Raw genomic sequence first — 26,323 nt, forward strand, 5'->3', positions numbered from 1 at the left:
CGGCATGCACCGGGGAGCAGGTCTGGCCTTTCGGTGGGCCAGGAAGATGGCGTCCTCTGGCGTAGAGCCGCAAATCCTAGTCCAATACTTGGTGTTACGAAAGGATCTATCGCAAGCTCCATTCTCCTGGCCAGCGGGCGCACTGGTAGCGCAGGCCTGTCACGCAGCCACCGCGGCCTTGCACATTCACCGCGACCACCCCCACACGGCCGCTTACCTCCGGGACCTGGGGCGCATGCGCAAGGTGGTCCTCGAGGTGAGGCATCCGGCGGAGGGGGAGGGGTGCCGAGGCTGTCGAGGCCGGAAGTGGGTGTGGTCTTGAGGCTGAGGCTTAACTTTGTAGAGTGGATACGGGGATAGTGGGGAGGAGTCGTTCACATCTAAGTTTTGAAAAAGTTTCGGGGGTTTCCGCTATTGCTCCGGGAGACTTCCCTTGGCTGGACGGGGTCTGACTGTGTGACGAGTGGACGTTGGGCCGGTAATTAATGCTTCCCGCACCTCTCCATTCTCACCCGCCTCCCTCTTAAGAGATGCCTGTGAGAGTGGAGGCGGGTGGAACGAGGCCCTGCCCTTCCACCTGTGCACTGGGCCGGCCTTTTATTGCAACGCGCAAAGGTACTGTCCCGCCCCCTCCCCGAAAAGCCGATTCGGAAGGGATAGGGACGCGGGATTCCTTATTGCAAGTGAAGTGAAATTGAAGCATTACCAGGATATGACGCCTGATTATTTTAAAGCAAATGTGTACCTAATGTAGTTGAACCCAGCGTCATAAATACCAGACACCACCGGTGTAAAATAGAGGTCAGTTTCTTTTTGCAGATGGCCAAACAGATCTTACCCTTACCTTTTCCGTTTGTCAATTCTGCTGCTGGAAATGTATCCTAGGAAGATAATCAGATGCACCGAAGAGCATTGTATAGTACAAGAATATTCATAGGAGCACTTTATAATAGTAAAAAATGTGGAAATTACTAAATTTCCAGCACTGTTGATTGGTTCATTTTATGCCCATAAAATGTGCTATTGTAAAGCTAGCATAAATCATGGTTTTGGAGCATATTTAGTTGACATGGAAGAGTGCTCATGTGATGCTAACTGAACTGTATTCTATACAAAATGATCCAGATTTTGAAGGAAAAACTAAGGAAATACATCCAAATATTAAGCAGGTGGTGGGATTTTAGTTAGTTTCTAATGCTTCTCTATTATTTTTAGTTTTCTACATTAAGCACATATTTTACTTTACATTATAAAATTTATTTTAAACAAACTAGAACCCTGGGGTGGGGTAATACCTTTATGGCTAGCTGGCACAAGCAGATTTGTCTGTTCTGTGCTCTGCTTCTGATAGGCTGCAGATGAAAGGACCCTAAAGGAGCTGGCTGAGACCTTGCAACAGAAGAACATTGACCACATGCTGTGGCTGGAGCAGCCTGAGAATATCGCCACTTGCCTTGCGCTCCGTCCCTACCCCAAGGAAGAAGTGAGCCAGTATTTGAAGAAGTACCGATTGTTCAAATGACTAAGGTTAACAGTTGCCTTGATGTATTTGGGTATCAGCTGGATCCAGAAACTGCATGCAGTCCATCCCTAAGCATCATGTACTCCTCTCAATGGTAACTCGCTCTTCCCTTTAAGTTATGAATGTTTCTTGAGGGTCAAACACATGTTCATATTAAAGTTGTCATTAATAAGTACTTCCTCTTATTTTTAATTATTAATTAGTTCAGATGGGGAAAGTAGTGAGCTGCAATATTTCTATGGGTCATTGCTCAAATGGAAGATTTGGTTAGACTCCTATCCAGGGGTCAAGGAAACAAACACCCTTCCTTCTTCATTAGGAATAAGAGTTCTTCCAGTCACCCAAGTTTAAAACTTTGCCTTTGAATTCTTTATTTCTTATTCACATCCAGATACCATATTCATTGAATCTAGGACAATATCAACTTTTAGATACACCATTATTTTACATGTTGTTAAGAAAGAAGAGATCTTGCCTATTAAGACATGTGATTAACCATAAGATGTATTTCAGTTTCAAAGATGTTAAAATATATATATATGCACACGCACACACACAAATATATATATTTGATGAAATTTGTCAAGTACATTATCGTAGTTTTCAGGGCTACCACCCTGCATCAGGCTCTCATTTTGTTCATCAGAGTGTCCGTCCCACTGGTCTGCTCCCCTCTCATGTATCCTGGCTACAATTCAGCAGGCTTCCTGCCACTAGGTTTATTTAAGATCATTGAGCACCCTGTTCAGTAAAGACTCCTACTTGCCCATAGAATAAAGTCAGAGCTCTTCGGCTTAGCCTTCAGACCCTCCACATTTATGTTTCCTACCCAGCATTTTAAGTTTATCTTCTACTCTTCCTTATCCAAACTCAGTGTTTCAACAAAGGCACTCCAGTTGCTGCCTGCCATTCTCTGGCCTGGGAGCCAAGCACTAGTACTTCCCTCCCTGTTCCCACCTCTGGACTTTAAACTATTTCTGCTCAAGTTCGATCACCTTCACATGGTCTTAACCAGCCCAAAATGACAGTCTCCTTCTCTGAACACTAGAACACTCTGTACAGTGTTTTACATATTTCTAGAAACATTTGGAATCATCTGCAGAAACTGCTTGGACCTCTGTGAAGAAAAGGTTATAAAGGGTAATTTGCTCAGCAGATACTTGTTGTAAGTCTACAGTGGCAGGCTATATTAGGAGCTGAGAACATGAGGGTGAACAGAACAGTTTTTGCCTTCCGGTAGCTAAGAATCTAATGAGAAGACAGATACGTAGATAATTCATACAGAAAGAACTGTACAAGGTAATGTGGGTATACTTTCCCCCTCCCATCTAGATACCAAAACAACTAAGATACTAGGTACAAAGATTTTCTGTTTTAAGAGGTGGTCATTTGAAACTAGGAGAACTGGTAGAGTGCTGAGGGAAGAACCATGTCCAGGAAGCCACGTCAACAGAGTTTCAACCAAATGCAACATAAAATTTCAGTATCTAAGTACTGGAAACATGTAACATTTGGGAACATAATGGTGAGCTTGTGGAAAGCAGCTGAAGTAGCCTATCAGGGTGGGAATCCAACTGTCATCTCTTGAGACAAGAATGGGAGAGGAGGTAAGAGGTGGGGACTATTCTTTCAAGAAGCTTGGATGGGAGGAGGGAATGATTGAATGGGGGCTGGAAAGGTGAATGCTGGGTTCCACAGGGGGAATTTCTTAGATGTCTGAGCAAGTTTATGGGTGAGGAGAGGGAGTCTAGGGAGAGGAGAGATTGAAGTTACTAAATGGAAAAACTGCTAAAGTCCAGAAAAAGTGGGAAGAGGTGGGGTCAAGGACATAGGAAAGGACTGGCCTTGAACAGAGAGAGAGAGAAACTGGAGGAAAGAAGTGGGGAAATATATACATATACATATACATGAGTTTATAGACCGGAGAGGGGAGAAAGTTGAAGTTGACCATCCTTGTTGACTTCATTGTCTTCTATGAAGCAGGAGGTGTATAGCCTTTCATAACACTGAACAGACTAAGCACTGCATTATATGCCATAGCATGGTGGTTAAGACCTCATACTCTGGCGTCAAATGGACTGAGTCCAAATCCTGGCTCTAATTCATTCAAACTGTGAATTCAGACAAGTCGGTCAACTTCCCTGAGCCCCAATTCCTTCATCTGTACAATAGGAATTTACGGGATTGCTATGTGGATTAAATGTGTTAGTATGTACAGGTCCCCTTAGAACAGTGCTTGGGCACTTGGTGCTAGAACTTAAGCATAAAAAAATACTATAAGACACAGCCCTCAAACAGCTTTCGGTCAAGTAAGCCTGTTGTCTAATTCCCTTTCTGCTTGACAGTGATGCCATCCAAGAACCATGAAGCATTCCCTGCTATTAGGAAAATGTTTCTAAATGACACCGTATCCTAGAAAACTTTTTTTTAATTTCTGAATTCTGCTGTAAGACATAGTGATAAAGCCGAGAGAGAGAGATGAGTCTATAGAGCTGAGAGAGAACAGCTCAGGCAAATCCCTAGAGCTGAGATCTGAGGACAAATAGCATAAACTTCTACCCAAGAGGGGAAAGAACAGGTATTCATGTGTTGATGCTGAGTGAATGCAAGCTAGTAGCAGGGAAGTAACAGATCTTATGAGCATCAGCTCAGACCATTGTCATTTGAACTAGATCAGTGGTTTTTGAAGTATGGTTCCTACATCAGTATCACTTGGGTACTTGTTAGAAATGCAAATTCTCAGGCCCTACCCCGGACCTACTGAATTGGAAGCTCTGGTCCTGTCTAGAAGCAGCCTGGTCCCAGGAGGCAGTCAGCCCAAAAGATGAAGAATAAATGTGTGTGATGGAGAACCAACACGTTACGGTAGTGTATAATGTGCCTACAGGAAGGAAAGAGATGGAGAGCAAGCATCTGGCACGAAGTACAGTATATCTGGCCTTGCATACCAAGTTTACCAAAAAAAAAAAAAATGATGCATTTTCCAATAAAGCAAAGATTGTGCTGGAAGCCCCAGGATAGGTGATGTATCCTTGAAAAGAATCTCCTATACTTTGGCAAGTTTCTTATATGTGAAAAATGTTTTGTAATTAGCAAAGGACTTCAATATGCACGAATCAATCCCGACAGTTTTGTGATGCAGGCCACCTTGTCTCAAGTTTACAGATTCAAAAAGGTGTTGACTTGCCCAAGATCAAAGTCAGTGGCAGAACTGGAATTGAAAACCAGGTCTTCTGTCCGGTTTTCTCGTAACCTCTAATAGTTGGCTACTAATTTGGTTTTCAGCCATCTAGCTACTAGAAAGTGGTTTGAAAAGGGGTCATGAGTAGTTCAAGTGCTGGGAAGCTGTATCTTCCATTTTAAATTGGTTAATTGACATTCCGGATTATAAATCAGCCTCCTGTGACTGTGAGTTGTGTGACTCAATACCCTGGAGTCCAATTATCACTGGATGAGCTGAAAAAATCGAGTTTCTGAACTGGTAGCGCTGAGAATCCGTGCCTAGGTCACCACTTCTCATGGGGCTGGCAGAATGCAGAGGGCTCCCCTGGAGGGGCATTTAAAATCACGTTTTATTGTCATTGAATCAACGTACACCTTCCCCTCCCCCCCGATTCTGAGATGCCATCCGAGGAGTGTGCACTGCTTCCTGGTTGAGAATCTTGGCAGTAGTGAACCACAATCACTGAAGGGAAGGTGTTAGTGTGGAGACATGGCTGAGAACCACAGCCCTCAGCAGTTTTAGCTACCCTCTGACGTTAAGCTTAACACAACCCCGACTTCTCTACTTTAAGATCCAGGTTTGGTAGGTCTCGAATGCTGGCCTAAGTCTGGCTTTTAGCTGTGGGGGTTTTGCAAGGGCCAAATAGGTAGCACCCAAGTTCTGAACATAGATTCTTGATAAATATGATTTAAAAAAAAAAAACGGATGGAGGGTGCTTCTCAGTGGGTGAGAAGATACAGCTTTATATGATAGCCTAAATGGGCTTGCTAATTTGCTATCCGAAGGAAAGCGAGCAGGCAGAGCAGATATCACCGAAGTTGCAAAGTACAAATAGAATAAATCCCCCACATTCCATCTATTAAACCTTGTGAGATTAGTTCCACCCAACTGAGAAACATGGACCAAAGGCAATCATCCACCAAGTGGGTTATTCATTCAACCTGCATGAGGAAGAGTAAGGGCTGGAGCAACCAGGAGCTCTATGTTCCTTAACTCAGTCTATAAAGGCAGAAGTGAGGATAAAGTACTCCATCTCCTCTCTAGCACTGGATGTAAGGAATTCTGGAGAAGTGCCAATGATCCAGGAGGAAGATTGATCTGGCAACAGGTATTTGCTATGAGTGGGGAGGAACCTTGGGGCATCAGTAGGGAGGCTCCTGGAGATAATCAAGGCATGACTGTGATGATGTGGCTGCAAAATGAAAATTGAACCATAAGAAATAGGATCTTACTTCCTTATAGTACAAATGACAAAAGCCAGGCAGGGGACAACCTCAGAAGCCCTGAGATACAGGCTGAGCTCTGCTACTTAACAGCTATGTAATTTTGCCTCACCTGTGAATAATTCCTAACAAGAATTATTTAAACAATCAACTCAAATTTAAGGACCTATGTAAACAATACCTTCTAAGTATATGCTATAGAACTATCATCTCATAGACAATTTCGTTCTTTCAATGCAATCATTATGCTTACTTTTTCCCCTCATCTTATGGCGATGTCTAACCAGGTCCTTGCACGGGTGAGTACCTGCAGCACAAGAAGAGCGGGGTTAACAACTATCCTTGACTTGCTGTTGACCGGAATGGGAACTTTTTAGACTTTCACTATTTGGTATATGATTTGCTGAGAGTTTCAGCAAATACTTTATTGCAGATTAAGGAAGATCCCCTCTGCCAGGGGTCTGCTAATTTAAAAAAAAATTCATTTATGGGAATTTTTTTTAAAAAGCAAATACATTTTCTGCATCTGCTGAGGTAATCATATGGTTTTCCTCTGTTGTTACTGTGGGGAATTGCATTGCAAGACTTCAAATTTTGAACCGTCTTGTTCCTGGGATAAACCCTACTTTGGCATGATTATTTAACATGAGAGAAATGGCCTAGTTAAGAGACCCGGGTTCCAGGGTGCCTGGGTGGCTCGGTCAGTTAAGCATCTGCTTTGGCTCAGGTCGTGATCCCAGTGGTCCTGGGATTGAGACCCACCTCATAGGGCTCCCTGCTTAGCCTGGAACCTGCTTCTCCCTCTGCCCTCCCCCTCCTCCCACCCCTCCTCCTCCCCAGCTCGAGTGTGCTTGTGTGCATGCACTCTCTCAAACAAATAAAATCTTTGGAAAAAAAAAAGAGAGAGAGACCTGAGTTCCATTCATCTTTTAGTCTCCTGGCTTTAAAAACCAACTATATGCTGACAACTTCCAAATTTGTATCTGCAGCTCCAACTATCCCCGTAAATTTCAAACCCATATATTTCCAACAGCTGATTTGATATCTTTGCTCCAGTATGTCTAGCAAGAATATCAAACTTATTATGACAGAAAACTGATTAATCCTGCTTCTTTTCCCCATCTCTGTTAATGGAATTTCCATCCTTCTGGTTTGTTTCAGGGCAAAAAGCCTTGGAGTTACTTTTGATTCTTCTCTCACATTCCACATCTGATACTGTCCGTAAATGCTGTTGTTCCTACTTTCAAAATACATCTGGAATCTGACCACCTCTCACAGTTTCTGCTGCTCTGATCCTGGTCCAAGTCATCTCTAGCCTGGACTATTGCAGTAGCCTCCTACAGGTCTACTTGCTTCTGCAGTTGCTTTCTTTACAACTATTCTCAACACAAAATCCCAAGTGATTCTTAAAAAACCCAAGTAAGATCATGTCACTCCTCTGCTTAAGATGTTCCAGTGGCTCCCCATGTCAGAATAAAAGCCAAAGTTCCTGCATTGGTCTACAAGACCCTCCACCATCCTGGCCCTCGTTACCTCTCTGACTTCATCTCCTGCTATTCTTGTTCATTCTGCTCCAGCCTCAAGACTTCATACCTCTCTTAGAAAGTTCTTTCTCCCTAGTCCCATGGCTCACTCTCTCTACTCCTTTAGGTTCACTCGAATGTTACCTTCTCTGAAGATCTGTTCTGACCTTCCCATTTTAAACTGTAACCACTCCCCTCCAGAAGCACTCTCTGTCCTTCTTCCTTCCCTACTTGATTTTTCTTCATGGCACTTAGCATCTGACACACCCTGTATTTTGCTCATTTGTCAATCAACCTTTAGAATGAAAGCTCTGTGAGAGCAGGGATTTTTATTTTCCTCACTGATGTAGCCCCAGTGCCTGGAATAGTAACTGACAAATAGTAGGCAAGAAATTAGTATCTGTTGACTGAAAATATATATTATTATTACTATTTCTTTAAAATATTCATTCTCTAAAGTAGCTATTGTGCAATGCTTTAAAAAACAAACTCTTAAGTCTAAAGGTTCCCAAAGCTAACCACAACTTAATTTTGAACCGGAAATTGATAGGGCGATGGAAGTCTTCTCTTTATTTGGGGTTATAAAAATCACATATCAAAGACTGATTTTAAAACCTGAAACTGGTTCATTACACTGTTTTTTTCTACTTTAATACACATTTGAAAATGTCCTTAATAAAAGCTTTGAAAAAGCTTTCAAGAGAAGGTAGGATGAAATTTTAAAGCCTAAGCTTTAGATGTGCATGAGTCTTTAAATATAGTATGTTCTATGTGGAGCCTTTTCCCAGCTGGTTTTGGTTAAACTTCAAAAGTCTAGCTTACTAAATAATTCTCATTTAAAATACAATTGCTAACACCAGCATGTTAAGTGGAAAGCTAATTTTAAAAACTAATGACTATTTTATAAAAGTTTGCAAGTTAAAAAAGAAAATGAACAGGAAATATTCAACCTAAAATTTAGTACAGGCAGGTGTATAATAAATTACTTTAGATTTGAAAAAAAGCAGAACTGAGCAGGACTGGCTCCTCAGGTATGAGGAAAGGAATTGCAGGTAACATTTGTTCTGTTAGAGAAAGGTCTTCCTGTTCATCGACCTGTTCCATTTGTCTGCTTTTCAAATTGATTAAGTCACTCGCCTTCCAGAGGCACTGGTTTTAAAGGCCAATATAATAGATATTTCACAAAGAGCCATCTTACTCTTGTTTAATTTCACCATGAATCACGAGTGATTCTTCTATTGTAAGTGAAAGAGATAGTAGGGCATTCTATATACAGATAGTTCCTGATTTATTGTGGTTGGATTTACAATGGTTGGACTTAAAAATTTTCAACTTTACAATACTGCCAAAGCAAAATGCACATAGTAGAAACTGCACTTTGCATTTTGAATCCGTTATTTCCCCAGGCTAGTGACATGAAGGTACAGCACTCTCTCGTGACGCTGGACAGCAACCCGCAGCTGCGTCAACAATGTGATCGTGAGGGTGAATAATCAGCACACTGACCGCCCTTCTGTACCTGTACAACCATTCTGTTTTTCACTTTCAGTAGTAAGTTACATAAGATAGTCAACATTTTATTATAAAATAGGCTTTGTGTTAGATGATTGTGCCCAACCATAGGCTAATGTTAAAGTGTTCTGAGCACATGTGAGGTGGGCTAGGCTAAGCTGGGATGTTCGGTAGGTTAGGTGTATTAAATGCATTTTTGACTAATGCTACTTTCAGCCTATGATGGATTTATCAGCATATAACCCTATCATTAGTCAAGGAAGATCTGTACTCATTTTGGGAGGGAAATCTGGAAGGGATTGCCTCTCCTGATCTGCTTTCTCTATTTTTTCAACTAAGACTGTAGTCAACCCATCAGCTGATTTCCAGTGGGGAAGTAATTTCTGAGAAAAGTAAAGGGTTTAACAGAAGCATATATCATCTATAAATACAAAGCTTGAGAGCATGATGAAAGTATTACTTTTGAGTAACTTACATGTGCATTAACTTTACAAAACACCATCTTTAAGAAGTATTAAAGGTAACTGCTAATGTTCTTCAAATTGCCCAAATACGTGGGGCTCACATTTCATGAAAAAAAGGGAATAATCGTCGGGGTAGAATTGACCTTACCTTGAACTCTTGGACACTTTGCAACTTTTCATTAGCTCAACAGTCCAGACTCTAAGAAGACAACTCAGTGCCTGGTCTGTCCATCAGCTCCTTTCCCTGATTTAAAATATTGCTTCTGAATCTATTTCTTCAATTAGCAGTTCAGAGTCTACTGTGCGGAAGGCTCTGGGGGGGGGGGGGCGACACGAACCTCTTCTTTGAAAAGCTTACAATTTAAAAATAAAAATAAACACAAAAATCTTATAATTTGGTGGGGAGAAACAGATGTACATATAACCAAGTGCCAATGGAGGCCCAAACATTGCAGCAAGACCCTACAGAAGAGGGGGCTGATTTAAGCGTATGGACCAGGGAGGGCTTCTTAGGATCTAAATTGAAGCTTTGAAGGGTCAGGTAGGGAGGAGAAAGAAGGAGCATTAAAGGCTGTGGAACAGGAATGAATACGGCAATGTGAGAACGAAGGTAATAAATTCAAGGATGAAGACCAGATCAGTGTGACAGGATTGTTTGTCTAGAGAATGGAGAGGTTAACAAAGCTTAAAAGGCAGGGTGATTTCAAATCAACTATAGGCAGGAAACAGTCACTAAAAGACGTTGAAGGTTGTGTTCAGAAAGACTTCTCTGATAGACTGTGTGAGAGATGAGGTTAAAAGGCGTGGAGGTTGTTATTGTAACCATCCAAAGAAAGATAATTAAGTCCTGAATTCAGTCTGTGATTAATGGGGCTAGAAAGGGGAAGATAGTTCTAGACACCATGAAGGCAACTGTTGGCAATTTGGTGAGATGACTGGGAGGAAGGTGTTGAAAATGACCACTAACAGCAATTAATCCAGATAAGAGACACAAGAATGTGTTTGTGGGGAAGTAAGTGATTTGGTGTGCGATTGAGTTTGAGGTACTGGGCTGGGGTGGTGGGATCCATGCACGTTGTAATGTTCACCAGCTAGAAACGCAGGCCTGGATCTCGAGGGCGATCTTAGCTAGAAGAGTGGACTTAAGATGCATTATCAGTGTAAGTGGTACTGAGAGCAAGGAAAAAGATGAAATTGCTCAGAGAGAGGACAGGGAGAGTACTTGCTTGAGAACTATCATTCTCACAGAAATTTAAAATATGAAAAAAAAATCAGTACGTTAGCAAACTCAAAATTAGTGCCCAGTTTTATTTTCAAAATGGAAGCCCTTACAAGCTTCTAAGAGCAACTGTTAACGCAGCAGGATTCCCAGTTTTTATGTGTCACTGTCTAGGTTCTGTTGTATCTAACAGTTGTGTTGTGTAGTGGGAAGAATGGCAGGTCTCATCACAAAACCCAAGGGTTGACTCTTGTGTCCAGAACTTCCTAGCCACCTGACCATAAGTCTGAGCTTCACATTCTAATTGTTTCATAGGATTTTGAAGATCAAAAGACATATTGCATGTGAAAGTGCCGTACAAACTAAGAAATTATTAGCACAAGAGTATCAGCCTAGCACATTGCCTAGCAGAGTAGCAATGAGATGTATTTCTTAATGGATGCAGAGTCTGCATTATTAGGAAGGAAGTAGCTTCAGGCAAATAATCTCTGTACTGCCCACACTACCTATCACAGTTGTTTGTATGACAACAGATCATCAGAAATGGAATATATAAAACTTAGTGTCAGGTTTTGTTTTATTCTGCACCTTAGCACCTCTGGGCATTGGAGTGGGGAGAAAACCTGATGGAATAGAAATTATTACTTTAAGGGGTGCCTGCCTGGCTCAGTAGGTACAGTATGAGACTCTTGATCTTGGGGTCACGAGTTCAAGCCCTGTGCTGGGTGTAGAGATTACTTAAAAAAAAAAAAGCTAACTCATTTTACAAAAAGAAGGGGAAGAAGAAGAGGAGGAAGAAGAAAGGGGGGGGGAGGAGGAGGAGGAGGAGGAGGAGGAGGAGGAGGAGGAGGAGGAGGAGGAGGAGGAGGAGGGGGAGGAGGAGGAGAAATTATTCCTGTAAACATTTTTGTTCTTTTCTCAAGCCAGTGTCTCAGGTTTGCTACAGATATCTGTGGGCATTGGTTGGTTCTGCTGGTTGCATAAACGACTAAAGTTCTGAGACAAACACAAGTGATTAGACCAGAGCCGAATTCCAGCAGAGGAAAAAGATTGTTTGCAGAAGGCTCCAGAGCCAGAGAAAAGTGAATTCTTCCCTCCATGATCTGATCCAAGACACCGAATTTCCTAGGAGGAATTATAGGGGCTCTGCCTCACAAAAGTAATCCTTGGTCACTCATTTATGCCTGCTGCGCAAGGAGGCCACACTTTCCAAAATTCCTTCAAGCTACGGGAATGACACTGCAGTTTCACAGAGCCCCTTCTTCATTTCCTGTTTAGATTATGCAGGCTAGAACGCCTCTCCCCAAACTGTGGTAAGACATCTTCCTGACCTGATGCTCAGGCCCAGTTAGGCCTCTGAAGGGCAGGCTCGGACTGCCTCTGGAGAAGGGCCGGTTCTCTCTTCTCAGCCCTTAGGCTCCCCCCACCCCCCCCCCCCCCCCCCCCCCCCCCGGTTTTCAAGGCCTTAAAGGTATTTCAGGGGCGCCTGGGTGGCTCAGTCGGTTAAGTGTCTGCCTTCGGCTCAGGTCATGATCTCGGGCTCCCTGCTCAGTGGACAGCTTGCTTCTCCCTCTCCCTCTGCTGCTCCCCCTTGCTTGTTCTCTCTCAAATAAAGAAAATCTTAAAAAAAAAACCTTATTTCATAGAAGAAAGCCTTGCTTAAGGCCCCACAGTGAGATTAACGTCTGCAGACCCTGACGCAATCCTTCAGCATGTAGTCCAGGATGGGGAATCCAGAATTTGGAATCAGAAGACTTGGCCTCAGGTTCCAATTCCCCTGATAAACCATGTTTGTGTCATAACCTTTCAGTTTGTTTTCTCTTTACAACATCTCACTCAAAAGGCTGCAGGGACTGAATGAGACAATGAACCTAAAAGCAACTTAGAAATGGTTATAGCACAAATGTGTTTTCCCTGAATGTTCCCTGAATGCTGCAGCAGATTACTGTGGCCCAGCTGGCAGGAAAAGATACAAAAGCCTGTGCTTCTGGCTGGACAGGGCTAGTTATGGAAGAGCCCTTCCCTACAGCTGGCACAATTTCCAAGCGAGGGTCCCAAAGCCTGGTTCATGTTTCTCCTGGAGCCAAAGGCTGATTTTAATTACTTTCCTATTCACTAGCTGACGCAATTCTACTGTTTATGAGAACTCAGAAACTGGTTAACAATTAAAAAAAAAAAAAAAAAGCAGCTGAGGTTCCTTCCTGTCTTCAGGACATGCAGTTCCTCAGAATTCTCACCCTGCCCTTCTCTGAGCTCCCTCCTCTTCCTCCTACAAACCACACCTCAAATGCCATTTCTTCCTTAAGGAAACCTTCCTTGACTCTCCAGACAAGGTTCACTCACAAAGCAACTTGTAACTCTCCTTGATACCCCTTAGTCCAACTGTGATTAGAGCGACAGAAGTCCTCCCCAATGTGAATATAAGCTCTGGGAGGGCAGGGCTTGCATCTCTCTCTGGATTCTTCCACATCTTAGCGCCTTGGATAAAGACAATAAAACATACTGAATGAGGCCAGAGCTTTGGGTTTCTTTAATCTCGTTAAGAGCTCTTGTGGCAATGAAAATAAAATATATAAAGAAAACTAATTTAGTGCTGGCAGAAAAGGTTCTGGATGGAGGAATGCCTCCTTTGGCAGTTTTCTCCAATAAAAAGAATTTATGGGCTTAATTAAATCATCAAGATCTTCTTCAGAGGTACAGGAATGGCCAAGGATCAAGTTTGCTCTGAATCATTCACTTTTTTCAGGTGGAGCTGCTCTCCTAGGAAGGATAGGTCATGTCAAGGAGGAAATCAGCACAGCTTCCTTTGTAAATAGACACCTGTCTTTTCCTTTTCTTTGACTCTCAGGACCCAGGAGAGAGTTTCTAGGTACAAACCTATCTTGGCCAAACCATAAAGAAGATGTAAGTTCTTCTTTATCAACCTCACTTTTCCCTCAGTTGTTTCTGTTTGTTTTTCTAGTGACCTTCCCACCCCTACCTTAGCATAAATTTAAATCAATGTTCAGACTCATCTAAGAGAAGTATCATTTTTACCTTATCCCAACACTGGGAAAAAAGGCTTTCGTCTCCCGTAAGCATGACTTCAGAGAGCAGCCACCAAATCTGTGTGTATTTATATGTAGGAATGTGTGTGGAATGCCTTCTAGAATCACATTTGTTTCCCCTCTTGACCCTGGCCTACTTAGCCAAGTGTTGGTGGATTTAAAAACTTTAAAAACACACAAACAAGAACGGGCCTACATTTTACAAAATGCGAGGGCAAAATGAAAGAGCCTCCTTAAGTAAGATTCAACATCTCTGTAATCTGCAGACTACTAATAAATGTTAGTATATAAAAACCAATGATGGAGAGAGATGGTGTTTCGTAGCTATGAAGGGCTGCCCGGACTCCATCTCCTGGGTCCAGAAACAGCAGGACCAGCGTGTTGAATCATCGGGCAAATGGCCAAAGCTACGATTTCCTCATGGCCCACTCTCACAACTTTACTTTGACCCTTTCCAATTTTCACTGGTTCGTATCAGGGTGCCTTCAAGGATCTTTGGCTTCAGGGATCGTTTCTTTTGTGATCCTTTAATGACTCATTAGTCATTGGGGCTTTGGCAATTCCTGCAGGATGTAGGTTTCATTTCTTCCCTGTAAATGAAGAGGCAACCCAGGAGGTTGTTAAACAAATTCTATTCAGTAGCTGGAAAAGTGAATTTCCTGTGGAATGACAGGAATTACATAGAAGCAAGCAATTTTATTTTCCTCAAATGTAGCAATAATTTTAATCTGTACATACATAAAACAAACAGTGCAATTATAAAACCTTGAAGGTGACATGCATACTTTAAGGTGCAGCTGGGATGGGCAGGATGTTATTAGCATCTCCAATTTTCCTTACCACTTTTAAAAACTAGTTCCTTATGCAAAAGCACTGAGTCAGGAAACTTCATCTGGAATGCTGAAGTTAAAGGTGAACTTCCTGAAGTCTGCACATCTAAATATCACAAACAAAACAGAAATGACCTCCTAGAGCAGTTTGGTAAGGACTAGAGTAATATGGCTGGGCGTTCAAGCTGGGAATGAATGAAATCAGGGATGCATTTTCTGAAAAACTAAAAGAGATAATGTTTGTAACTGAGTGTCCTATTTCTGTTTCATAGTTGCTACCCATGTGAGCCCTTCCAGCAATCTTTTTATTCGGTATAGTTTCTGAGTAGATGCTGTTCAATGGAGTTATCTGTAACTAGGGGCGGTGAGATGCACAAAGGAGGACCTGGGAAAATGGCTTCTTCCTTGGTGTCCGAGTCCGTGCTCTTCATCCGTTGTTAGTTCTTATGGCCTTTGCTCTGCCGTGGAAGCAGAGGTAGCTGGTGCACGATGTCAGATGCTGTCACATTCACAGGCCCGGGGTGTAGGTAAAGGCGAGTGATGGGGGTCTACCTTTGCTTCTTCCACAATACCCTTCTCAAGCTTTCCTGGCCTTGCAGTGGAACTTCTAGAACTAGAGGCAGTTCACTGGGTCCTTGACTCAGAGGCCAGGATGAGACAAGACGTGGCAGAGTGACAAGACACAAAGGGAAAATACGGTACCAATTAGCCTCAGAGTAGGATAGAGAAATTTATATTTGCACTGATGAAAATTCAAATCCCCAAAGTCAATCTAAAACACATGAAAATTTTCTTTGAGTACTAATTTTTCTCTGTACAAGTAGCCTGTGCGCTTCTGTTGTTAACTCCTTGCACTGTCTCCAGGTAGGTGATCCCAGGGACACTCTAGGGCAGTATGCTCTAGCTCACCTGGAACAGCTCTTTCTGGCAGTGGCATTTTGATTTGAACCGCAAAGTAAATCCATACATGGCATCACAGTTAGTAAAATAATGAAATATCACTAGCCAAAAGTAACTGCAATTCAATCAATGATATATTCACACACAAGTTTAGAAAAATCAAGAGTATGATAATAAAACCATAAAATTAAACAGAAGGAAATCAATTTCTACAAGAAATCAAATATATTTACAGTGAGATTTAAAGGGAAAAATAAGCTACTTGGATCATAAATTTAATTTTATTTTAAATAACTTTAGCTACCTTAGCTGTTAATACAATAAAAGCAGAAAGAACAGGCTGCCTTTTTTTCCAGATTTAATCAGAAAAATTGTATCTACAATAATTGACAAAACTCGCTTCTTGTCCTTCACCCATCTCATCAAAAATTATTGCATTTTCCCCCAAACTGTATTTTTTGGATTCCTCTGTGAATAGACTCATTTCGTCCTCGTTCCTGGAGGCATCTTGATTTAAATCCATCTTTAAAAAAAGGAGAAGGGGTACATATGGGAGGCAAAATATTCTCTCGAAGCCAACAGATACAGAGTTGCTAGAAGAAGCTGATTGTACACACAGGCTGCCTGGGGTCGGGGAGGGGAGGGCTGTGGGTTTAGACACACGTGACAGCCTTTGGTGGACGGGCACAGGCCAAGCCCCACCGGGCCCTTCTTCCTCGTCAGGGTCAGGACTGAGCCAGCAGAGGCGGGGCTTCATCTTCCCCTTGGAACTTGTCGTTTTGGTTCTCCTCCAAAAGCCTTCATCCAGATAAGAAGCCAATGACTGATTACAAAAATAAGAATAATTAAATTTGGCTCAAGAAATAGATTGTCCAACTGTTCCGCCTTGTTATTTTTTTCAATATCCAAGGCCTTTACAAAGAAAGAAACAAAAACACCTCTCAATCTTCCAACAAAAGTGAATTCCTTTTTTTTTTTTTTTTTTTGCTCCAAATGCTACGACCTGAAGAATGGCTGCAGATTGAGATATCAAAAATCTCAGAAAAATATATAATATATTTGTATATCTCTGTATGTCTATTATTTAAATTTCACATTCCTTTAAAAGTGGTTATTCAGTCAGTAGCTGCTGAAGGAGGCTCTTCTGCTGGGCCTGGGGGGTCTGTGGTCCTGCTGTGGGTTTTTGAGTTCCCAGTGGACCAGGCTGGTTCAGGTAAGGGTCCCCGCCTACCAGATTCACTGTACACTGGACGTCAGCAAACACCTGAACCTGTTGCACCTGCTGGAACACAAATAAAAGATGTGTTTAGACAGAAGGGTCTGCCCCCCCGGCTTATGAGTGGGTACTACTTGAAGTGGAAACTCACTAGAGCATTCCTCTAGTCTGTAGTCACCACAGAGAAGAACTCTTCTGTCTTCTTGTCCTACAAAAAGAAAATCGCTGCACTCATTTTGCTCAGGGTTCTGGAAAGTTCACACTTTAAAAATAAAATCAAAATTGGAATGGTCAAGCCTCCTACAGGGTTGCCATCAATAATGAAAATGAGCATCACTGCTAATATTGCCAAGATTGGGAAAAGCCCAGGGTCAGAGTCTGGGTGTCCGTGGTGGGTTTAAAAATATATATACATACATATATATTTATTATTTGGAAACTGGTTACAAAAGCATTCCATGGATGACTTTAGTAGGATAAAAAAAACTTTATGATGTTAGAAAATTAAGGGCTTTAACCCAGTATTAGCAAAATAAAAACCACCACAACTCAGTAATAGGACATCAGCATTACTAAAGTTAATGTCCAGAAGATTTGCATAGTATCTAAATATACTATTACATAGCTCTTTTACATATTGCCTTTAGAATTACAGCAAAATATTAGTAGAACAATTTTATATTTAACTTCTTTTTCCTGATAGACAATTCATTTAAACACACGAGTTAAAAATAACAGTCAATTACTAGCTGAGAACAGTGTGAATTTTCCCTTTAGCTACTTCCAGTAATAATACATGTGTTCCTGAAAAATGTCTAAAGTTGCATAGCTCTAGCATTTTCTAGTGGGAAAACAAAGCCAGAAGTTAGTTTTTACAACCATCCTTATTAAAAAGTCATTTGTAGAACTGATTAAAGCCAGTATCACACTTGCGAATGTTCCAGACCGAGAACTGAGATGCCTTCCAAGGCATCCAAGTACATCTGTTAGTGTCTCAAGCCTTTGGCAGATCTGTGCTTCATGTTTAATAGGTACATGAAGTATTTTAGATCAGTGATGCATTTTTTGGGTCATTCATCACTAATTTATGTCAATTACACTCAGCTTTTCTGAAAACTTTTCTATCCTAATCAAATAAAAGTTGTTTTCATCAGCCTTCATTGGCCACATGTCAAATGTCCCGACTCCAACTGCTGTGTCAGTCCAGCCCCCAATGTCTTTCTCTCTTGATCCATCTACACCTCCACTCTATGCTCCTGCAGAAAAGGCAGTCTCTGAGCTGAGTCTTCTCAGCCTGCGGGTTAAACCTCTAGTTAGATTAGCATCATTTTTCTCCTTATCCTCTTCTCTGCCTGATTTCCCAAATTTTGCTTCTGGAACCCACAGGCTCCCATTCGTTTGGGTCTTTTTTTGTACTAGTACCATACACCAGCTCTCTGAGTCTAGTCGTTAGCTAGCCCTGTGCCCTCCCCTCCCCTATGTTCCTAACTTCTCTTTCCTACTCCTTTCCTTCTGGAGTTCCACCCCCTGATCCCCCTCTCTCCATGTCAACAATCCCCCTGCTAAGCCGCCTTCCTGCTTCTCTGTATTCTGTTGTTTTCTGGTTCTCTGCTCTGTTTTGCCTCTTCCCCCCTTTCTGCTCTCCAAATACACGTAGTCCTCAATCCTCCTTGAACCCTCCTCTCTTGGTTCTTTTCCCTCTCCTTTCCTGTACACCTGTTTCTGTATTTCTATTAAACTCACCCCCAAGCTTCTGTCTGGCAAATACAAAAGCACTGGAGCAAATAGAGATTGCATGATGGCCTACAACAGAAAGAAGATTCCTCCACTGAAACTTGGCATGAGCACAAGTTATAAGGTTTTTAGGCACGGACTGATTAAAAAAATAAAAGCATGTAAGTTTCACGCATATGTGTTTCAACATATGAAATGCTGGGGCAGAGCACAAGGTGTTTCTGTCCCCAAACACTTAAAAACATTCTTAATAAAGGCGTGATTGAACAGAAAATTTTGCTTCTTTAAAAAGAATGTTTTTAAGATAGTCTATTTTGAAATTTAAAAAAAAAAATGGAAAAGATCAAACCAAACTTCAGCCATTTTGAACCGCTACTTAAAAACAGGATGCCTTAGACCAGCCCTCAAAGGACTTCAGTTATTGCCACACCTTCACAGACAGGCAAAGCAAGACGCACACAAATCCTATGATTTGCCAGGTAAGAAGAGTGGTGTGAGTGGAGTCCCAACCTCTTAAGATTTTCTGGCAGAGTTTTCACATCAATTCAAATGCTGTCTCAGAGCTCACGAACTTTGAAAGTCGGTTGTTTAGTTTTAATTGACCTGCTGAGCTGCCCAGTATGTCTCTGCAGGAGCGAGACTTTGGAAACCTTCTAATGAAGACTTCATTGTCCCTATCACAAAATCCCCTCTTCACCCTCACAGGACTCAGATCCTATTTCCTGCAGCTCCAACTATGGACATGGCTCCTAGCTGGTCTTTCTCCTCCGGAGGAGGCTGCCTACTGCTCCTCCTGCCCCTCTTCCCCTCAAGATGAAGCCTGAGCTGGTGCTTATATCACTGTTCCCCCTGAGGGTGACACTTCATCTGCAGGACTCAGTCCAAACCCCTGAGTTTAGCATTCAAGGCTCCTAGAAATCTACTCCAATCTACTTTACCAATTTTAATTCCTATAAAATCTTATTACAAACCCTTTACCTCCCGTGGATTTGGTTTCCCAGGGCCATGCTAAGACATTACTCTCTCCCTGTCTCCGTGCCCTCCACTTCCAGTCCCCTACACTTGCAAGCTCACTCTCTCCTCCAGCCTCCGACACTTTCTCCTTCACCTTGCCTTGCTAACTCTCCTCAAGGTCCAGTTCAGCTCCTATGGAAATGCTCTTCTGACCCTCACAGCATTTTCTCCTTTCTTTGAACACTATGGCTCTTGTTACCTATAACACAAAGTTTGAGTTTGCCTTCTTTTGGTGATGTGACAATGTGTGTATGTCTGCGTGTTCTATCTTTCAACAGGCTGCAGTGGTACGGCAGAAAGAGCATGAACTGCGGTGTTAGAAATACCTGAGTTGAACCTCAGCTCTGCCACTTTCTAGCTTTGTGAACTGTGCGTGTAGTTAGGTCTCCTCAGGTTCTGTTTCTTCATCTGTGAACAAAAGGAATACTACTTCCTCCATAGGGTCATAGTGAGGCTTACGTGAGATGAAGCAGACAGTGCTTAGCAGAGTGCCGGGCAAACTGTAAGCACTTCACAAATGACACTTCCCTTCCTCACTTCTCCCCACAGTTCACCTAAGGGGCAACATGTTTCGTGTTTCTTTGTATCTCCACCTTACCATAATTCCTGTATAGTATCTTAAAAATATATATTCATTAAGAGACTAAAGACTAAATCAAAGTTACTGAAGTGAACTAAAACATCCACAATCTCTAAATTTAGGTTAATTCAGGAAAGTGGCCAGCCTTGCTATCTGTATTGTTTTGAAACAAACTTCTAAAAGGGGGTAGAGTACACAGCAGGCATTCTATTTTGTCCGAGTTTACGGAGATCTTTTGAGGTACTTTGATTACACATGAGTTTTAGAATCGTGCTTATTTACTATATAACAATTAGTGGCCACCATTTGTGATCCCTTTATCCTGTTTTACCACTGGATTAAACCTTTTGAAAACTTATCTCATTTAACCGTCTCAACAATGTATCTTGTTAGTTCTGTTGGTTAAGTAGCAGTTCAGGAAAGTTCCCTAACATGCCCAGGAGGACACAGCTAAGAAGAGTAGAGCCAGGGCCCACACCCAGGTCTGACTCCCAAGGTCAGGCTCTTAACCATGATGCTAAACAAAGTTTCCTGTGTATCTAGAGTACATCTGGCAGCTCTGGGTTTAGAATTTTCTTACTGACCTGGGTTCCATCTGTTTCTGTTTTGAGAAGGTCAGTGGATGAGAGCTGGTTGCAGTAGAGGCCTGTGTGTCTCAGTGCTGGGTCGTTTATCTATCAAAGATAAGTACAAGACCAAATTACAAGCTAGTTGTTCAAGCTGAAGACCAAATTCTTCCATGAAGAATAATCTCACTGACAGAAAATAGGGGCACAGCAGAAATAAAAAGCTTAGCAATTTACTGTGTTACAAGTCAGGACAGTGGTTCCCTTTGCAGGGGTGAAGAGGGATGTGGAAGGGAGCATGAAGAGAACCTCCGGGGTACTGTTCATAATGTTTTGTTTCTTGATCTGAATGGTAGCTTTAAAGATATGTTCAGTTTGTGAAAATTCATTGAGTTGTATATTTTTCTGTATATTCTTATATGATACTTCAATAAAAAGTTAAATTCACACACACAAAAGTTAATCAGCAAATCACTTTTATTTCTTGTCAAGATTCAGTAATAGAAATCAGATTTATCCTCTGCCTGAATCAATAAAAATTAGATAAAATATATGAAACAGAGGTGCTCAAGACATTGGACAAACCCAGTGAAGGACAGTGATCCCTAAGAGCTAGAAAACAATTGAGGTAAGTTCTACAATTACCTTAGCCTACTGTCTATAGAGAATTTCCAGGCTGTAGCCAGCGTGGGGACAGGGAACCCAGGCAGAGCCCTGTAGGCTCCCTGAGTTGAGATGATGCAGCTGGAAGTCTGAGATGGTCAAGGCAGCTGGAATTCACAGGGGAGAATATCAAAGAAGAGGGAGCTATGCAGAAAGAAAGCTCTGAAGACCTGCAGAAGGTCTCCTCGAGTCTGCAACTTAGTACTGATCTGCTAATGGGTTTTAGGGAACTACCCAAAGCAGAGAAAAGAGTCACCTGAAAAGATGTTGATGGAATAATTACCAAAGATCACACAGAGCTGGGAAAAAGTCCTGATCCAACCAGCCAGAGTGGAAAACATAATTCATACAGTACCAGGCAGCATATTAGGAAGGCTCTGCCTCATAGTAAAGTAAAATGAGCCCTATACTAAATACTGCTCTGGACCCACTAAGCAAAAAAGCAAGACCTGAAAGGACCGAACTGTTTCAAGTAACTGAACCGTTTCCCAGAAGAAAACTCAAGAATGTAGGAATACCAACAAGATAAAGTTCATATGTTTGGCACGCAATAAAAAATTACCGAGCCATGCAAATTAGCAAAAAAGATGACCCATAATGAAAAGAAAAGTCAATCAATTGAAACCAACCCCAAAATGATGCAGATGATAGAACTGACACCAAGAATATTAAGACAGTTATTACAATAACCGTATTTAATATGTTCAAGAAGATAAGAGGAAAGGCTAAACATGTTAGAGAAGATATGAAAGAGATCCAAATTGAACTTCTGGAGAGGAAAGCAGAATACCTGAGATGAAAAATACACTGGATGAAATTAACAGATCAGACATTGCCAAAAAAGAAAAGAAAAAGATTAGTGAACTTAAATCTACAGCAATAGAAACTATCTAAAATGAAACACACAGAGAAAAAATCGACTGACCTTCTGCCCTTCCCCTCAACATCCCCAAACCCAGAAAATCAGTGAGCTGTGGGACAAGTTCAAGTGGCCAACTATGTATATGATGTGATGTGATGTGATGTGATATAATGTAATGTAATATAATATAATGCGTGTATGTGTATGTGTGTAATTAAGAGTCTCTGAAGAAAAGGAGGTGAGTGGTGACAGAAAAAATATCTGAAGAAACAATGGTCAATAGCTTTCCAAATTTGATGAAAATTATATACCCATAAATCAAGAAGCTCACTGAACCCCAAGCACAAGAACCATGAAAACAATCACTAAGGCATACTGTAATCAAATTGCTTAAAATCAGTGACAAAGAGAATAATCTTTTTTAAAAGCAGCCAGAGAGGGAGAAAAATCAATCATGTACAGAAGAACAAAGAGAAAATGCCAGCAGATAACTCATCAGAAATACTGCAGTGGACCAACATCTCTAAAGTATTGAAAGCTAAAACTAAAGTCAATCTAAAATTCAGGGAAAAAGAACTTTCAAAGATGAAGGTGAAACAAAGACTTTTTCAGACATACAAAAGCTGAAAAGCATTCAGCAGCAGCAGACTATAAGAAATGCTAAATGAAGACCTTTAGGCAGAAAGAAAATGATACCAAGCTGGAAATTTGGATCTACATAAAGGAATGAAGACCACTGTAAATCACTACATGGTAAATAAAAAAGTTCTTATTTAAATTAAGAAAAAAATGTAATTGTTTAAAGTAAAAGTATGTGGGGTATCTGACATATGTAGACATGATATGTACGGTAACAACAGCACAGGAGGGGAGAAATGGAAGTAAAAAGCTGTGAGTTTCTTATACACGAGGAGATTATCATAGCACTTGAAGGTACATGATGGTAAGTCAAAGATGTATGCTATAAACTCTGAAGCAACCACTAAAATAACGAAATGGAGTTATATATAGTTAATAAGCCATCAAAGGAGATAAAATGAATTAAAATGTTCAACTAAACAAAGAAAGGCAAGAGATAGAACAAAAAAAACCCAAAAAAGATGAGACATTTAAATTCAACCATATCAATAAGCACATTAAATGTCAATGGGCTAACCACTCCAATGGAAAGGTGCAGACTGTCGAATAGAATAAGAAAGCAAGACCCAACTAAATAAGAAATACGCTTAAGTGTAATATTCTTTTACCTAATTCATTATATTTTTATTATTTTAATCTGCTGGAGATAGTGAAAAATTCTCATAACTGAATAATAAGAACAAGGACAACAGACAACACTATTAGGTCTTCTATTTTGCTATAAGAAATGAATTACTAAGTTGTTGATTTTTTTCCTGCTAAACTCCTCAGGGACTTATTATACAATATCCAGGGAATAGAGAGTTTTCTAAAAAAATTCACATCAGAAAGGCATTCTATAGAAAAGGTAATCAGGGTTTACACGTTTTTAAGACTTGCTATAAATTATGGCTACATGGTCACAGTCTACTTTGTGGTTGCTAAAAATGAGAAGAGTAACTACAGGGAGGTACCCCAATGATCGTCTTAAATATCATTTTGAATTTAGTCATTCTGTCCCTAAAAATCTTCAGGATGATCCAGGATAAACTCAAACATTTAGATGGCTTGCGATGTCCCTAAAAGCTCATCACATAGATTCTGCTTTAGATACAGTATCAAGGTCCCCTTAACATTCATTAGACTTTTCAACCTCTACTCCTCCCTAGGTTATGCTGGGGCAACCAGTCTTGAATTTTTTTTTTTCTATTCTCTCTCTTCAGGCAAACCTTCCAGGAAGCCTTTCCTTATCACACAGTTTTTCCTTGAAACCCTCAGTAGTTAATTGCACATCCCCCTAATCTAAATATGTATGGTCTCATGGAGGTCCGTCTCTTACACAGCAGTTTTGTCCTATTATTCAACTGATCCTTTATGTTGTGTCTCCCCAACTTGTTAATATTATATCCCACAGAGCTATCTTTGTATATAGTAAGTACTGAATAAATGTTTGTTGAAATGAAAGGGAAAAGTGAAGAAAATGTGTTCAGAATATAAAGAGGTAAGTTCCAAGCCAATGTATTATATGTATCATTTTATTTTATTTCATTTATTTATTTTTCATAACTTTATTAAATAATTTTTATTATACTTATTATTTAATTTATTATTTAAATATTTATTAAATAAATTAAATTAAATTAATATTTAATAAATCCATGCTCAGCGTGGAGCCCAACACGGGGCCTAAATTCATGACCCTGAGATCCAGACCCGAGCCGAGATCAAGAGTCAGATGCTTAACCGACTGAGCCACCCAGGTGCCCCTGTAACATTTTATAATAAATCTAAAACAATATAATCTCTTGAGACTAAAATCTTACAAGGTCTGTCAAAACTTCCATTGTATATCTTAAGAGGTAGTAATTATCAAAAGATAGTGGGAAATCATAAAGAAGTGCGTCTTTTCCCCCTAGTGCCACTGAGAAATAACTGACATACATCTCTGTGTGGTGTGGTTATTTTTGATGAGTAACTGAACATACCTGATTTTCCCCGGAGGAATGACCTGTGGTGTGGTCTGGGGGGAGGGGTGTGCAGCAAGTGTGCCAGCTGCCCCACTTACCTGCTCGGGGCACACAGTGTTCATTCCCGGCATCTGCAAAGAGCTCATCTGCATCTGGCCCATCATTGGGTTCATGTTCTGAACATTTGTGTTTCCACCTGCCATGGACACGGTGATGCTCATATTGTTGTACACTCCTGGCTGCGCAGGTGTGGGCTGGTTCTGGACAGCTTGACTGAACACACTGTTAACTCAAAAACAATCCCAATTACATCCACGGATCATGAACACGGGGGTAATGTGACTGGATTCTGTTTCTTAAGTACTAGGTAAAATTCCAAAGAAAAGATTTTACATTCTTAAATTACATGTAAGACTTTATCTTATTACAATATATAGAAAATGAGTGTAATGCAGATGGATTTTGAACTCTGCCCAAAGGATTTAATAACTACAAAGAGCTCATTTTAAGTTACAATTATCTGGCCTAGTATCAGAGTTGTTAAGTTCCAATTAGCCAAATAATTAAGAAAGAAAGTTTTCCACATAAGTACATCTTACAGATAACTGAAATATACACATTTAACCATCAAAATCTTTCTAAAATTTATTATACTATTTTATCTTCCTAAACCAAGAATATTCTATTTAAGCAAAATGCCTGGGATATATATCAATGCTCAATAAATGTTCATTGAATGAATGAACAGAGGAATCAATGATTCAAAGATGGCGTTCTTACACTGTGATTGCTTGTAATCTTCTTAGACTTAACACTTAAGGTGAACAGTACTATCTTGTTCCACTCATTCCTTGTCTCTAGTAACAAGTGACACATGGCAAGCACTCAGTAAATATCTGGTGAATGAATGAATTATGGACATGGGTTATTATTACTCAATGTTGTCAACTGATGAGGTTTGGACTGCTTCTTATTTATAGCTTTTCTTATTTATAGCATCTACACCAATGTTTTTCTGAGGGTAGCCCAGAGACCATCTGAAGAGAATTCCCTGGGACTCGTTGACAACTGGGATTCCCAGGCCTTACTCCAGCCCTAGTGAATCATTTTCTGAGGGTGGGCACAGAAAGTCGTATTTCTTTTCTTTTCTTTTTTTTTTTTTTTTAAAGATTTTATTTATTCGACAGAGAGAGAGACAGCCAGCGAGAGAGGGAACACAAGCAGGGGGAGTGGGAGAGGAAGAAGCAGGCTCATAGCGGAGGAGCCTGACGTGGGACTCGATCCCATAACGTCGGGATCACGCCCTGAGCTGAAGGCAGATGCTTAACAGCTGTGCCACCCAGGCGCCCTCAGAAAGTCGTATTTCTAACTACTTATGCACATTAAGACTCAAGAGCCTTTATTCAATGTTCTAGAGCTTGCTGTCGCTTCTCAAGGATTCAGCTTCTGGTTGCTTTCACTATGCTATAAACTAAGAAGAATATAACCAGATATTTTTATTTGGCAAATGTAATGTTTTTAAAGACTCCAAAGGTCTTCTCAGGCCAGAAGATAGCTTTTTATCTTTTCCAGAAGCAAAATGCAAGGGCAATTATGTTTTTCAGAGGGCTTGTTTTACTGACTTCCTTCTTTATGGCCTC

At 40.9% G+C, this 26,323-nt stretch overlaps 2 protein-coding genes across 9 annotated transcripts in view; one reads left to right on the forward strand and one right to left on the reverse strand.

Annotated features, from left to right (window-relative positions):
* Positions 1 to 4: 4 nt before the first annotated feature.
* On the forward strand, positions 5 to 1,697 carry PTRHD1 (peptidyl-tRNA hydrolase domain containing 1). 2 transcript variants are annotated; one of them, XM_045809297.2, is made up of 2 exons: positions 5 to 256; positions 1,352 to 1,697. In XM_045809297.2, the coding sequence occupies exons 1-2, from the start codon at positions 5 to 7 to the stop codon at positions 1,520 to 1,522; spliced, it is 423 nt and encodes a 140-aa protein (XP_045665253.1). In that variant the 3' UTR covers positions 1,523 to 1,697. The 2 variants fall into 2 exon arrangements, 1 of the variants encoding a protein (XP_045665253.1); XR_015725327.1 differs by lacking the exon at positions 5 to 256 and adding an exon at positions 282 to 615 and having other exon boundaries at positions 1,352 to 1,492.
* Positions 1,698 to 14,346: 12,649 nt separating this feature from the next.
* The window catches only part of NCOA1 (nuclear receptor coactivator 1), a 239,325-nt gene continuing 227,348 nt past the window's right edge, over positions 14,347 to 26,323 (reverse strand). For 4 of the 7 annotated variants that reach the window (XM_087863808.1, XM_087863810.1, XM_087863807.1 and 1 more), the window contains 3 exons: positions 24,782 to 24,965; positions 20,592 to 20,681; positions 14,347 to 16,745 (listed from right to left, as the gene is read on the reverse strand). In XM_087863808.1, the coding sequence (XP_087719934.1) occupies positions 16,575 to 16,745; positions 20,592 to 20,681; positions 24,782 to 24,965 (445 nt within the window). In that variant the 3' untranslated portion in view covers positions 14,347 to 16,574. Of the gene's footprint in view, positions 16,746 to 16,830; positions 16,888 to 20,591; positions 20,682 to 24,781; positions 24,966 to 26,323 lie in introns of all 7 variants that reach the window. The other 3 variants (XM_087863813.1, XM_087863812.1, XM_087863811.1) reach the window with 3 other exon arrangements.

Source organism: Ursus americanus, chromosome 7, assembly GCF_024610735.1.
Source record: "Ursus americanus isolate L20-20 chromosome 7, mUrsAme1.1.p, whole genome shotgun sequence".
NCBI classification, from domain to species: domain Eukaryota; kingdom Metazoa; phylum Chordata; class Mammalia; order Carnivora; family Ursidae; genus Ursus; species Ursus americanus.

Coding starts and splice junctions, on each gene's coding strand:
- PTRHD1 (XM_045809297.2), top strand. CDS start 5: ATGCACCGGGGAGCAGGTCTGGCCTTTCGGTGGGCCAGGAAGATGGCG. Junction 257..1,351: donor TGCGCAAGGTGGTCCTCGAG/GTGAGGCATCCG, acceptor TGCTTCTGATAG/GCTGCAGATGAAAGGACCCT.